General features: G+C 39.5%; 1 protein-coding gene across 1 annotated transcript; it reads left to right on the forward strand.

Annotated features, from left to right (window-relative positions):
* Window positions 1-258: 258 nt before the first annotated feature.
* On the forward strand, window positions 259-12,310 carry mrs2 (magnesium transporter MRS2). Its single transcript, XM_062539602.1, has 11 exons — window positions 259-1,010; window positions 1,134-1,198; window positions 1,337-1,373; window positions 1,469-1,581; window positions 4,330-4,503; window positions 4,745-4,875; window positions 6,348-6,464; window positions 7,233-7,385; window positions 7,851-7,968; window positions 10,322-10,435; window positions 11,626-12,310. The coding sequence occupies exons 1-11, from the start codon at window positions 791-793 to the stop codon at window positions 11,695-11,697; spliced, it is 1,314 nt and encodes a 437-aa protein (XP_062395586.1). The 5' UTR covers window positions 259-790; the 3' UTR covers window positions 11,698-12,310.
* The last annotated feature ends 453 nt before the right edge of the window (window positions 12,311-12,763 follow it).

The following is a 12,763-nucleotide window of genomic DNA, read 5'->3' on the forward strand; positions in this document are numbered from 1 at the left end:
ACAAATCCTTTACATTTGCAGAAGGATCATCTTTTTAATATTAGGATGATATTATAGGATAGCCTACAATTATTTTGTCCTGCTCATATGAAGCAAAATGCTATAACTGAAAAACATAGCGGAAAACTGTTTGAGGATAGCTACTACGTAGGCCTATGTTTTTTATTATATCTAATTATCATCCCTTAAGTTTTTCCCGTTATGCGTCGCTTCTCCTCCGCGGATTCAACATACACCCCATTGCATTATGGTCTGAACCAGTGCATGCCTCAGATGTGACACTGTACGTTAGCTGGTTACATGATTAGGTCCAGTTCAGCTAGCTTTGACGTAGTAACCTTTCCTCACAAGCATTGAATGGGCTTGCATCTTAAGGACTTTTCGGAAATCCCAACAACGAATTTGAAATCTTGACTCCACGGATATTGCCACACCACTGAACTTATGTAGTGTTAGGCTTAAAGTTGCTTTCATCGTTAGCATTTGAGCTAGCTCGGACTAGGCTAGGTGGCTAAGTTATGTTTCTTTTCTGCAGCAGGGTTGCAGGCTGGTTTGCTGGCTAGCATTGTGAAATTGCTTTAACAGTTAAAGACCTTGGTAGCTACAAGGCGCGTAACCAACGTTTCAGTAGTTAAACTGTTTGGCAAAACTATAAAAATTGGGACTGTATGTGTCCGGCTACAGCTGGAATCAACTGGTCATACTTGCTAGCTAGTTATACATATTGCCTATGTAAACACCATGGACGTGTACCAACAAAAGTTAGATAAGTCCATATAATATCGGCAAAATGGAAGCATGCATGAGGTTTCTTTGCCGAGAAGGACTGCGAGGAGCAAATGAGTTGAACTTTTTAGCTTGCTCAAGTTGTATTCCTCTCAGAACTGTGAGAGGTTCAAGATCACCTTTCAGTTGTCCTAATGCTCATCACTGCATGTCAGCAACAACGAGATGTCATGGAGGTCAAATACACAGACTATCACCGAGAATACAGAAATCACATTTTAACAGTAAGCGTAGTATTTTATCATCTTAATGTAACGTGTCTATCTAGATGCTCTCATCTAACAAAACCTAGTGTTAGAATGCTGCGGTGATGTAGCAAGCCTGACAGTGGCCTATCTGTCTTGCAGCTGTGTCATGTCGCTTCAAAGTGTCAGAGGCTTCCCTGTCCAGTGTTGCTCCAGTTTTTGTCATGGTATGTACAGTAGCCTACAGTCTAATCTGAATACTAAGGTAGACAGTATTATACAGTTAATGAATTATGCAACATTATAAACCAAAGTTGCAGTGCACTGATAAGATATATTTGACTCTTGATGTTTTGAATTTGTAGATGAAATTTGACAAAAATGGGAATGTAACCACATCTGGTAAGTCCATAGAAACGACTCTATTTTGCCATGCAAAAATAACACACTGTATCTATAGACCTGTTTTTCATCTGCCAACTGCCATCTTTCTCCAGAGAAGAAGAAAACGGAGCTGTATCAGGAACTGGGTTTACCAGCCAGAGACCTGAGGTTCCAGCACCAGACAAGCATCAACACACGCAACAATAGCATCATCCTACAGATGGAGGTACACCCCCTGTGTGTGTGTGTGTGTGTGTGTGTGTGTGTGTGTGATTGGTCCCCTGTATTTGTTTTGTAAGTGTAGATTGCAGTATTATTATCTGTTTCATCCAGTGTTGTATGCTGTGATTCCCATGTTGCAATACATACAGTTCAACTTGCTTTGACTGTAGACAATATTCTGTAATATCTGTCATTTGCTAATACCAAAGAGTCAAAACATTATGCTCATGATCATATGGTTACCTCCAATGACAATACAGTGTATATGCTATGGGTCCTTTTGAGTCCTGCCAAAACTGCTCAGATCTGCCAAGACATGAACTCTACAATATCTCTGCCACTAAGATGTTGGCAGCAGATTTAAATCCTGTATGTTACAAAGAGCAGCCATAACAGATTTGACTCATCCTACAGATATGTTATCTGCTTGAGATTGGATTTTGAAGCCAGGGCAATTGCATTGAACTCCTTGTCATGTACCCAAAGAGTATGGGAACTTTATAGTTGCTGAAATAGGCCACTGCTTTTGGGCAATACCATTGCCATGAAGGGATGCACAAACAAGTGTATGTGAGTGGCACATGCCACATTGGCATCCTCTCGAGTAGCTGTGTGTCACAGCAGAATACTTCCCAAATATTCCCTCTCCCACAATATCTCCTTGTGACGTCATTACTGCCTTGGGTGCTGCTGTTACGAGTAAATCTATGTCTTGCTCATCCATGTTTGTTTTGTTAGTCTGCCGTAGGAAGTCCACGAAGCATGAATGTTGTTCATACATAAACTCTGAACATTTACAGTATGTCACTCAGTTATCAGGGGATTTCACTAGAAAACATATTTCCTGCATACTGCTTATAGGCCCTTTCGCACTGCATTTCATAGAACATGTAGTTCCTAGAACTCATTTGTTTTGCGTATTTGGACAGCATGGAACTGGGGATTATTGAGTTCCTCTAGCTGCAGTTCCTACAACTATTTTAGGGTTTATTTTACCTTGGGTAGTGACTTTTCCCTGTGCAGAGGAACCATGACTGATGTACATGCCAACTTGGCCAAGGCATCCGAAGTGCCATTTTTGAAAATATCTGTAAAAATATTAAACTTCTGTTTAAATTTGCTTAACATAAAAACTGCATGAAGGCTGCAGATACTGACTACTGGCATGCAACAAATGCTTTCTGGACAGAGGAGAAGAGTGAGAATGAAAGCCATTTTTAAATGCTTCCTGATACAATGAGCTTCTAGTTTGTTGCTAAACTTGTTGTCCATTCTGTCCATTTCATTATTTTATTTTCATGTAATAATTGGGCTATGAACGTGTGTTATGTCATCTCAGAGTTCCTACTGTGAATGAATGTGAAGTGCGTTAAGTGTACTGTATAAATGTAACGTGTGTAGTTCTAGCCTCTCCAGTTAGTAGAATTGTATTAGAACTTACTGTTGTGTCCGAGTGCGCCTTATGATCCTCTGTATCTTATCTTCTCATAATGGGTCATTCCACCTCAATTCAACAAATGACTTCTTCTTGACCATTTCAGATTTGCTTCAAAATTTTACCACCTAAAGAGTAAGCATTTAAACTAACTTAGCCAAAATATTAGCTTGGTATACCTAATGCATCCAGAGAAAAACATTTTTTAACATGGTACCCCCCCCCCCCCCCTTCTGATTTTTGGCACATTTGTGCCCTCATCTAAATCTGCAGCAAAGTTCAGAGGTCATTATCTCAAAAGTGTTCAAGCTAAAGACTTCAAAGCTGTATGTGTTGATATTAACTGTGTTTCAGTCTTGTGACATCAAACCCCCACATTGGGTGCCCCATTACACAATTTATGAACAAAATGTTTGGCAAATGGTTATGTCTCTCTACAGATGTGTTTAAGCTGTCTTTGAAAAAAAGTAATTAAGAGGTGTCTATATTGCATTTTTGTTTGAAGTATTATAACACAAAACTGAAAAGTAAGTATTATGGCTATGGTTAATGAATTTTTTTTTTGAAAGATTGGTAACAAATTGCTGAAATCACTAAATAGTGACATCTAGTGGCATTAAATAGTGACATCAGCAATTTATTCCGGAAATACAGGAAATATTTTATTAGTTAATCACCCAGCAAGTAGGGCCTAAATGAAAAAATAAATGTTTAACAGTATAGGACATAAACATCTGGTACTTAGGAATATGACAAGGATTATGAAATCATGAAATAATAGCACAACATTTTTTTGTAATAGACCAATATTTTTAAATAAAAATTTCAATAACCATAACCATGATACCGTCCTGAAATTTCACAGTCTGAAAGCCAGACATGTCTGTAGAGAGACATAACCATTTGCCAAACAACAATTTTTCTTCTGATTTCACAAGATTGAAACACAGTCAGTATCAACACGTACAGCTTACAAATATATGCGGAATCTATAGGTAGCAATCATTATTCACAGAAAATTTGAAATCATTAGCTTAAACACTTTTTGAGATAATGACACCTGATCTTTAGATGAGGGTGCAAATGTGCCAAAAATCAGAAGGGGGGTACCATGTTCAATTTTTGTTTTCTCTTGATGTACAGGTATTAGGTATACCACGCTAATATTTTGGCTAGGTTAGTTTAAATGGTTACTCTTTAGATGGTAAAAGTTTGATGCAAATTTGAAAGGTTCAAGCAGAAAGTTTCTCTAAAATCCGTTGAATTGAGGTGGAATGACCCTAATGTAAACTGTCTCCTAATGAGTGGTGTTCCCAGTCTCTGAAGGCCATAGTAACGCTGGATCGGCTGCTGGTGCTGGACTTCCGAGGCACGGGGCTGGAGAAGTGGCTGGTGCTGGAGCTGGGCCCACAGCTGGCTGGAGACGGCGCGCTGGTCACCTACTCCTTACCCTTTGAGTTCAGAGCTCTGGAGGCCATCCTGCAGCACAGGGTGAGACCAGTTGAGACTGAGAGAAGGCTCAGTAGCAGTAAATAACCAGTTTCATGACATAATGAGTTTGTGTAGTTCACACACATCTGTCTATGCTTCATCATTCTGCATCGTCATTCGTCTTTCCATAATTGCATAGTATTTGTTTTATGTATATGTTATTTGTAACAATTCTCTGCAGTATGTGTGCTGAGTCTGAAGCACTATGGCATGGCATTTATACATGATGGCTGGTCTATAGGTGAACACTTTGCAGGCCAGGCTGAATGAGATGCATCCTCAGATTCTGGACTCTCTTGAGTCTCTGATGGATCCAAAAATCTTATCTGCAGACCGAAGCAAGCTACACATGCTTCTGCTCAATAGCAAAGGGTAAGTAGGTTATCTCATACTTCATTAAGACTTCCAGATTTACATGTGTGTATATGTGCATGGTGCTGACACAACATCTCAGATTAATGAAGATGAGGTTTAATGACATCCTGTTCTGTGGATCTATAGAGTTGTTTTTTGTTTGTTGTTTGTCTTAGTTAGATCCACATACCTCCCACCTTGCAATCTGGTTGAAGTCATGCTAAAATAGAATAGAAGAGAAACAATTGAGATGGCTACGTCACAAAACCAGAGTTTTGACCCACTGGCAGGAAAAGCGACGTTCTGATGGCCTGCCAGCCATTGGCAGCTCATTGTGCCTGCATTTAGCTGTCGAATATTTGCATTTCTAATTTAAGAAACATTGTAATGGCAGTATGTGTATTTGAAATGCTCCAACAATATTTAACAGTTTCAATATGGATCTGTTTGCCATGTTTTGTGACTTTGAAAAAGTCCATAATGAGACAACTCTGGTCAAAATAATATAACATTAGCCTTTTCTAGTTGTCTGGTTTAGCAAAGCAGCCATACAAATCATTGCTCAATAAACCAAACGGGGCAAGATTATAATTTTCAGTAGAACAAATAAAGCTAAGCTTAGTAAGATAGTTATGTTATTTTTCTGTAGGCCAAGGAAATCCTTTTTTTGTCCTACAATGCATGAAACATGCAAGTTCAAAATACCCCCAGTAGCCTATTAAGCCCAATTCACACCAAAGATTCCCGACGCGACGAGACTGAGTTGCAGCGGTGTGAATTAGAAGTTGCACGTAGTTGCAAGCAGTCGCAAGCCGTCGCAGAGCATTAAACACGTTGAGTCGCAGTCGCAAGGTTTTAGAACGTCGCGGCTCGTCTCGTCGGGACGCTTTGGTCTGAACCCTACTTTAGGCTTACATCTCCGTTTTACACCTACACCTTCAGACGAAGCTCTGTAGCCTAGCTTGGTTAGTATAGGTCACTAAAATATTTAGATACTGAAGGTTTGCTGTTGTAACAAGCAGTTCATCTAAAACTAGGGTACTATTCCGTAAGTGCTCTCAGTGCAAATATTAAAACTAGTGTTTTCTGTCATGGCTGATTTAGGGTAAATAGCGTTGGCTGTGTTTGTAAAGTTGCAATGAATGAAATCAAAAACAGGTAAATCCACTGATTTGGTCATTGAGGTTCTGTCATGAAAACAAACGTTTGTGATTCCGAAGTTTATTTTGGTATTCCGGGGTACAATAGTCTAATTGCCAAATTTCCTTTTGTCTTGACAAAATACCTTATCGTTTTTTTACCAGCTTGCCATTTAAACTCCAGTTAAAAGACTGGTGCCGCTCTGAACTTTCCTTCCAATACTGGTTTATGACGTCAGTCACTACATCACAATATGGCTTATACAGCCTGCACCTCCGGGGCCATAATGACATGAGCAGTGGATTTCCTGTAGATGCACACAGCAAACTCCTGATTTTTAACATGTTCAGTCTTTCAGAGTTGGAGACAGACATCAAAGTATTCAAGGACAGTCTGCTTAAAATCCTGGATGAAGATGAGCTCATTGAAGAGCTGTGCCTGACCAAATGGACCGACCCCCGTGTGTTGTAAGTGAAGTACCTCTATGTACAGTGCCCTCTGCCTTTATTGGCACCCCTGATCAAATTGGAGTTAAAAAGGGTATAACAATGCATCTTTTGTCCATTTATCTGGGTTGCACAGTGAAAACAATGAGGGAAAATACAACCTTTATGCTTATTTTACGCTTAATACAACAATTTATGCTGAGAAACAAAAGTACTTCCTTAATATTTTGTACAGCCTCCCTTTGCCAATAAAACAGCTTACAATCTTACCCAACAAACTTTTTTTCTGCAAAGAAATGTCTGTGTACATAATTCCTAGATTTCTAGGTCCTCATTTGTAGATTCTCCTCCAAGCTTTTCCCCCTGTTTTTCTATGGGGTTCAGATCAGGGGACTGGGATGGGCATGGCAGACACTTTATTTTCTGCTCAGTAAACCATTTTTGTGTGGATCTGGACATATACTGTGTTTTGGTTCATTGACTTGGATGATCAATGAGGTTCCTCATAAAAACAGCCCCACAATATCACAGACCCTTCACTATATCATTTGACATGGGTTTCAGTATAGTCATTCTTCTACAGTACATTATGCCAAATTCACCTTGAGTGATAGCAAAGAGCCCAATAGAAATCAATAGAACATAATTCCAGACAAATTCCCTGTAGCATTCAAGAGCTCCAGCCATTTTAGTCAACTTTGCCAATATGTGAGGGATGCTGTATCTTATATAGTCACTCAAACAGGTTTTAGTGAATAGCTAAATAGATGTGTTTGTGTGTGCTGGCAGTGAGGAGAGCAGCCTGGGTATTGACCATGCGGAGGAAATGGAACTGCTGTTGGAGAACTACTACATGCAGGCAGAGGAACTTGGCAACAAGACTCGTGAGCTGAAAGGCCTGATTGATGACTCCGAGAGTGTCATCTTCATCAACCTCGACAGGTGAGTGTAGACATACATGAGAGAGGAAGTTTTAAATCAATATAATATAGGCAGACATTAGCAGATGTATAATATATAGACAGATATTGGCTTTTGCACCAATGGTTGTTAAAATTAATTAGTTGCTGTTTCACTAGATGGTTGTCAGTGTGACATGAGTTGTGTGTTTAGCTACTGTATGTGTTGGTCATGAAATACCTTTGCTGTTTCAAGTCAAGGTGAAATGGTAGATTTGTGTTGTCAAGATAGTTTTGACAGAGAGTTTACTTAGCTATTACGGCAAAACTAAGTGTTTTCATCCTTTTTTGGTGATGAGCTGCTGAGAAGCACTATGTGCACCAAATTTATTCAGAATTTAGTCTAATAGCCACTTTGATAACACCAAGATATGGTATGTGGTGATAAATGCTTGAAATTAAATGTAATTTGTGTGATTCAAGAATGTTTTTCTGTTGATTGTCCAAGTCACCGAAATGTGATGATGCGGCTGAACCTGCAGCTGACGATGGGCACCTTCTCCCTGTCCTTGTTTGGGCTCATTGGTGTGGCCTTTGGGATGAACCTGCAATCCAACTTAGAAGAGGTCAGTTGGCTATATACGGCAAGAAAGAAGATCAGTAAAAAGTGGAGAAAGTGGGGCACTTTTTTGTCTCGGGCTCATATTTTTTTCTCATTGTTTGAAAAGGGTTCCATGCAGACAATGTGGGAACAATCAGTTAATTACCAAAATAGTTACCAATTTATTTAATCCACGATATTCATTAGCCAACAATGGGCGTCACCATGACACTTCAGTATTCAGCCGGTTGCACCAGTATTCAGCCGGTTGCACCAGTCGAACGTAAGGTCGATCGTAAGTTTAGGTGTAAGTTGCGTCTTAACCTTACGTTGAAACTAACTAGTTTTAAACTAGCGCTGCTCTCTTTTTCTGTTGCACCATCGCTACTAAAGTTACACCGTAGTTAGTAGCTACTAAATCAAAATATTGTTGCATAGAATGAAGTTAACGTATATATATCTATGGTTGACAACCAATCAATATCACTAATTATAACGGAGGCGTCACCGATTCACAGTATTGCGTTGACAACGTAACGCTCGCTGTTGTATGATAAAGCCACGTTGAAGTTTGACTTCCTCCACAATTCTTTTGTTATATGGAATAAAATAACACTGCATTTATCTATTTATCTATTTCCGCCCGAAGCTGCATTATATTGATTTTACTGTGATGGTAGACAGTGCCTGACGCATTCTAAGCCATGTAAATGTATAAGTCAGTCATATATTGAGAATATATATAAAATATCCATATTAATGGCAGAATTGGTAACATTTTGAAAGAAATATAAGTTGAAGAATATTCTAATTAGCCTGCTGAGACTGCACTAAGTTACTATGTAAACAGAATGGACGGAAGATGAAAACCAGACGGAAGTAGGGGTGAATAGATTTGTTGATTTATTGACTAATGGTTGCACCCCTACAGAAACACTTGTTCTTATTTGATGATGACTCATTTGTACTTACCCTGCTCTCGTCCTGAGGGTGCATAGTATTTCTGATGCTTAGAGCTCAATTGAATAGAGTTGTGGTACTCTCCACTAGCACAATACTGTATGTACCTCTGACAGGCGTTCATTGTTGTATCCTGGAGTACCAATTCAATTTACTTTGAATTCATATTATATGTGATAGATGTTGCTGTAAAGGTTAGCCAGATGATGTAACTGTGTGTAAGCTATCTCATCATCTGGCGACCTTTGGAGCAAATAGAGCTCTACTAGCCTGCTGTCTGCAGAGGAACCTGAGTGTGGGGCAATGACGTAACATGCAGATTTTAGTGTCTGAGTCCAATTCTTTGGTTTAAAATAATTTTAAAAGATTCATAACAAGTATTGTTTTATTCTATAAAACCTGTAAAATGTGAACATATTTTTGGTTTATCATAAAAATTATTATATCTATATATTTTATGTTATGTCATCTCAAACCCTCAAAATGTCTGATGACACAGCCATCCAAGCAAATTAACACTACTGTATGTGAAAAGTATTACATTTAGAATTTAAAAAGTAAGGAAATTGATCATAAATATTGGAGCATAATTTTCATGTTGAAGACCTTTTAAATACACGTTGAATAGCTCTTAATAATAAATTCTTTGAAAAAATGAAAAAGAAAATGGAAATTTGCATGTCTGAAATGTCTGAAAAAGTGGAAATTTGCATGTCTGAAAAAGGACGGTGCAACTGCATTCATAGAATGTTTATTTTCAATAGAAGAGAGAAAAGAGTAAACAGGATATTGAGGACCCCCAGAGACCTTTACTGATGATATTAGCATCACTGTAGATACTCTCAGGTGTACTTCCAAAAAAAAGTGTGTTTTTTTTCTAGGAACCTTTGGTTTCCGTGTGGTGAAATTGCAAAAACAGTTTAAAGAAATATAGTAAAACCCCTGTAGATGTTGCACAGCCATTAAGACTTGTTTTCAAACTACAAATGACTGTACTGTAACTGACCCAAGGCAGATGGGTTGGGCCCTTGAGTCGTGGATCTGTCTGAGGTTTCTTCCTATATGTATCTCCAATTCTAGGGAGTTTTTCCTTGCCCCTGTTACTCATGGGCTCTCTGAGAATGTCTAACACTCTGTAAAGCGCCATGAGACATGTGTAATGTATTGGCGCTCTATAAGCGACATTAAATTGAAATTGAAATTGAAATTGTTTAAACACTGTCTGCCAACTTCAAAAAAGTCATTCTGTCCAACATTATTTTGAAAACACATTTTTTTTAAAAGCCTTGTTTGTCAATGACCTGTGTGTGTGTGGTGTGTGTGTGTGTGGTGTGTGTGTGTGTGGTGTGTGTGTGTGCGTGCGTGTGCATACGTGCGTGCGTGCGTGCATGTGTGTGCGTGCACCTGGGCCTCTGCAGGACCCCCGTGTCTTCTGGATGGTGACAGGGATCATGTTCTTGGGCAGCGGGCTGATTTGGAGACGGCTCCTCTCCTTCCTGGGACGACACCTGGAGCCGTCTCATCCACCCCCTGTGAGTAAGACAGACTACACACACACACACACACACACACACACACTCAAATGCTTTTATGTGGATCCAAAAGGCAAGCGATGAAAACAAGATACAAATACTTTAGGAAGACTCATTGACAAGGTGACAAGTCTACAGTACATGGCTTGCATACTTTTACTGGTCCTTCCATTAAAGAGGAATTATGCAGGATTGGCGATTTCATCTCTGGTTTCGGTTTCGTTTTGCGTTTTCGCTCGTTTTATGCTTGCATTTTCTCTGCAGAGCTTCCCCGACATCTTTAGCGTGTATATTTATACATGTATAGGCTATATTTAAATATATAAATTGCAAGCGTGGTTCTTCGTCTCAGACTTCCAGATGTAAACAAGGAGCAATCGTCTCCTACAGAAATTTTGCATAGGGTCTCTTTAATAACACTCAACCCTTAAGGATAAACAAAACATCCAAAACATCTCTGTCTCCATATTTGCATTCTCCCTGTGATGGTGGAGACAGAGCAAAGCAGACACTGAGGACCAATAGCACACACACACACACACACACGCACACAATTAGTCCCATCCTGAAACAGCATACCCAAACATTGGCACAGTCTGACTGATACCCGTTGTGCACACAGCTAGCAGTTCTGTGGGAGTCCATCAGTTGTACTTGTCACTCTGTGTGTGTAGCGTTAGTCACGGGGGGTTTGTTTGCACATTTGGAAAGTCTGCATGAACTGAGTCGTTTATTAACACTGTTGTTTATTAACACAGTCAACGTTTAGCAAGCTAAGCAGCTTTACTAGTTGTCTAGTGATTAACTGCAACATATCACCTACAGGAGAAGTGATGATGCAAAGATGACATGCATGTCTTTGTCAGGTAAAACGTGTCATGGACAAAGTGCACGCCATATGCATGTTGAAATATCTTATTCTGACAAAAAAAATAAATGAAATAAGTTATCAAAGTTGAACAGTTGCTCGACCTTCCTTATTCTCTAGAGTCTGGAGATAATGACCCCCAGTCTCTTAGAATAGCAAGCGAGAGCAACAGTGAGTGCTCGCTCGCCCCCTCATTAGCTTTCTCTCAGCTCCTGTCTTGGGAGCCCTCTCACTGGGCCAGCTGACCCTGGTGAGCACAGGAGGGCATGCCGATCTCAGCTGCTGTGTAACACGTGCCTGTGTACGCCCTTCTCCTGTGTAGATCCCCCCAGTGTGGAAGAAGGGCCACATCACCTCCCTGAGAGGGACAGATATGAAAGGAGGAGTCAGATGATGATGATGATGATGATGATGATGATGATGATGATGATGATGATGATTATGATGAGGTGGAGAATGACCGTGGTGATATTGATGATGTTGGTGATGAAACCACAAACCAAATGCTCGTGGAAAGGTGAATCATGTTCGCAGTGTTTTGCATTCATGTTATTGACGTTCAGGTTTTGTGCTTATATTTGAAATGTACATTTGATCATGTAGGTTTGTGGTTTCAATTGTATTTATTTCTGTAAGTACACAAGCACCGTGCCACCACCCTGTAGAGCTGATGTCCTCAGTGCAGCTCACTGGCTACAGTGACGAAGATAGATACCTCTTTAAAACATTACAGTAATATAGGATGACCTAACGTTGCCTTTGCACCTATATAACCGACTTCTGAGTCTGACACACAGTTCCTGCACATTTGATATTTTTTGTAACCATGGGTGTAAGACAGTGTTTGAAATGTGCTTTTGCTGTTTTATAACCACCACAGTGTGTACCAAGCAGGTTGACAGTTTGGTGATACTGATAGAATGAGACTGTGATCAAATTATGCTTCTAATCATATTATGACTGTTGTATTTTACAATAAAATTCAAGTCACAGAAGAAGATGATATACAAATAGTTTGTGGTGTATTTGACTACTTTTTTTATATTTGGTTGGACATAAATCCCATGTTATGGTGATTCACACAGCTCACTTGGTTGGACTTCAGGCACTGAATGTAGCTGAATGATCACCAGGGGGAGACAAGGCACCAGATAAAATTTCAGGGTATGTAGATGCCAAAATCACAAATCTATAAAACAAAAAAGGAAATAATAATGTTTGCATTGTACAATATAACGTGGGGTGTTCATGAAACGTCTGCTATTGTATTGCTCTGCAATCGAATAAGGTAACCAACTGAGGGTAGCCTAATGTAAATAACTTTTTTACCTATGAACATAGACGATGCGTAGCCTAATGGATGAAATCATCCCGCTTGCTCTGTTACATTTGGCCTCGAGTGCTCTGTGTCTAGAACTACAGTAATTATCCTGTTAGTTAACTTCTCTGCCCAGATGGTT

The sequence above is a fragment of the Sardina pilchardus genome, chromosome 6 (genome assembly GCF_963854185.1).
Source record: "Sardina pilchardus chromosome 6, fSarPil1.1, whole genome shotgun sequence".
NCBI classification, from domain to species: Eukaryota; Metazoa; Chordata; class Actinopteri; order Clupeiformes; family Clupeidae; genus Sardina; species Sardina pilchardus.

Excerpts from the sequence above, each read along its gene's own strand:
- mrs2 (XM_062539602.1), top strand. The coding sequence starts at position 791 with ATGGAAGCATGCATGAGGTTTCTTTGCCGAGAAGGACTGCGAGGAGCA. Across the intron at positions 7,386-7,850 it reads ATCTTCATCAACCTCGACAG|TCACCGAAATGTGATGATGC; the intron begins GTGAGTGTAGAC and ends TGATTGTCCAAG. Across the intron at positions 10,436-11,625 it reads AGCCGTCTCATCCACCCCCT|ATCCCCCCAGTGTGGAAGAA; the intron begins GTGAGTAAGACA and ends TCTCCTGTGTAG.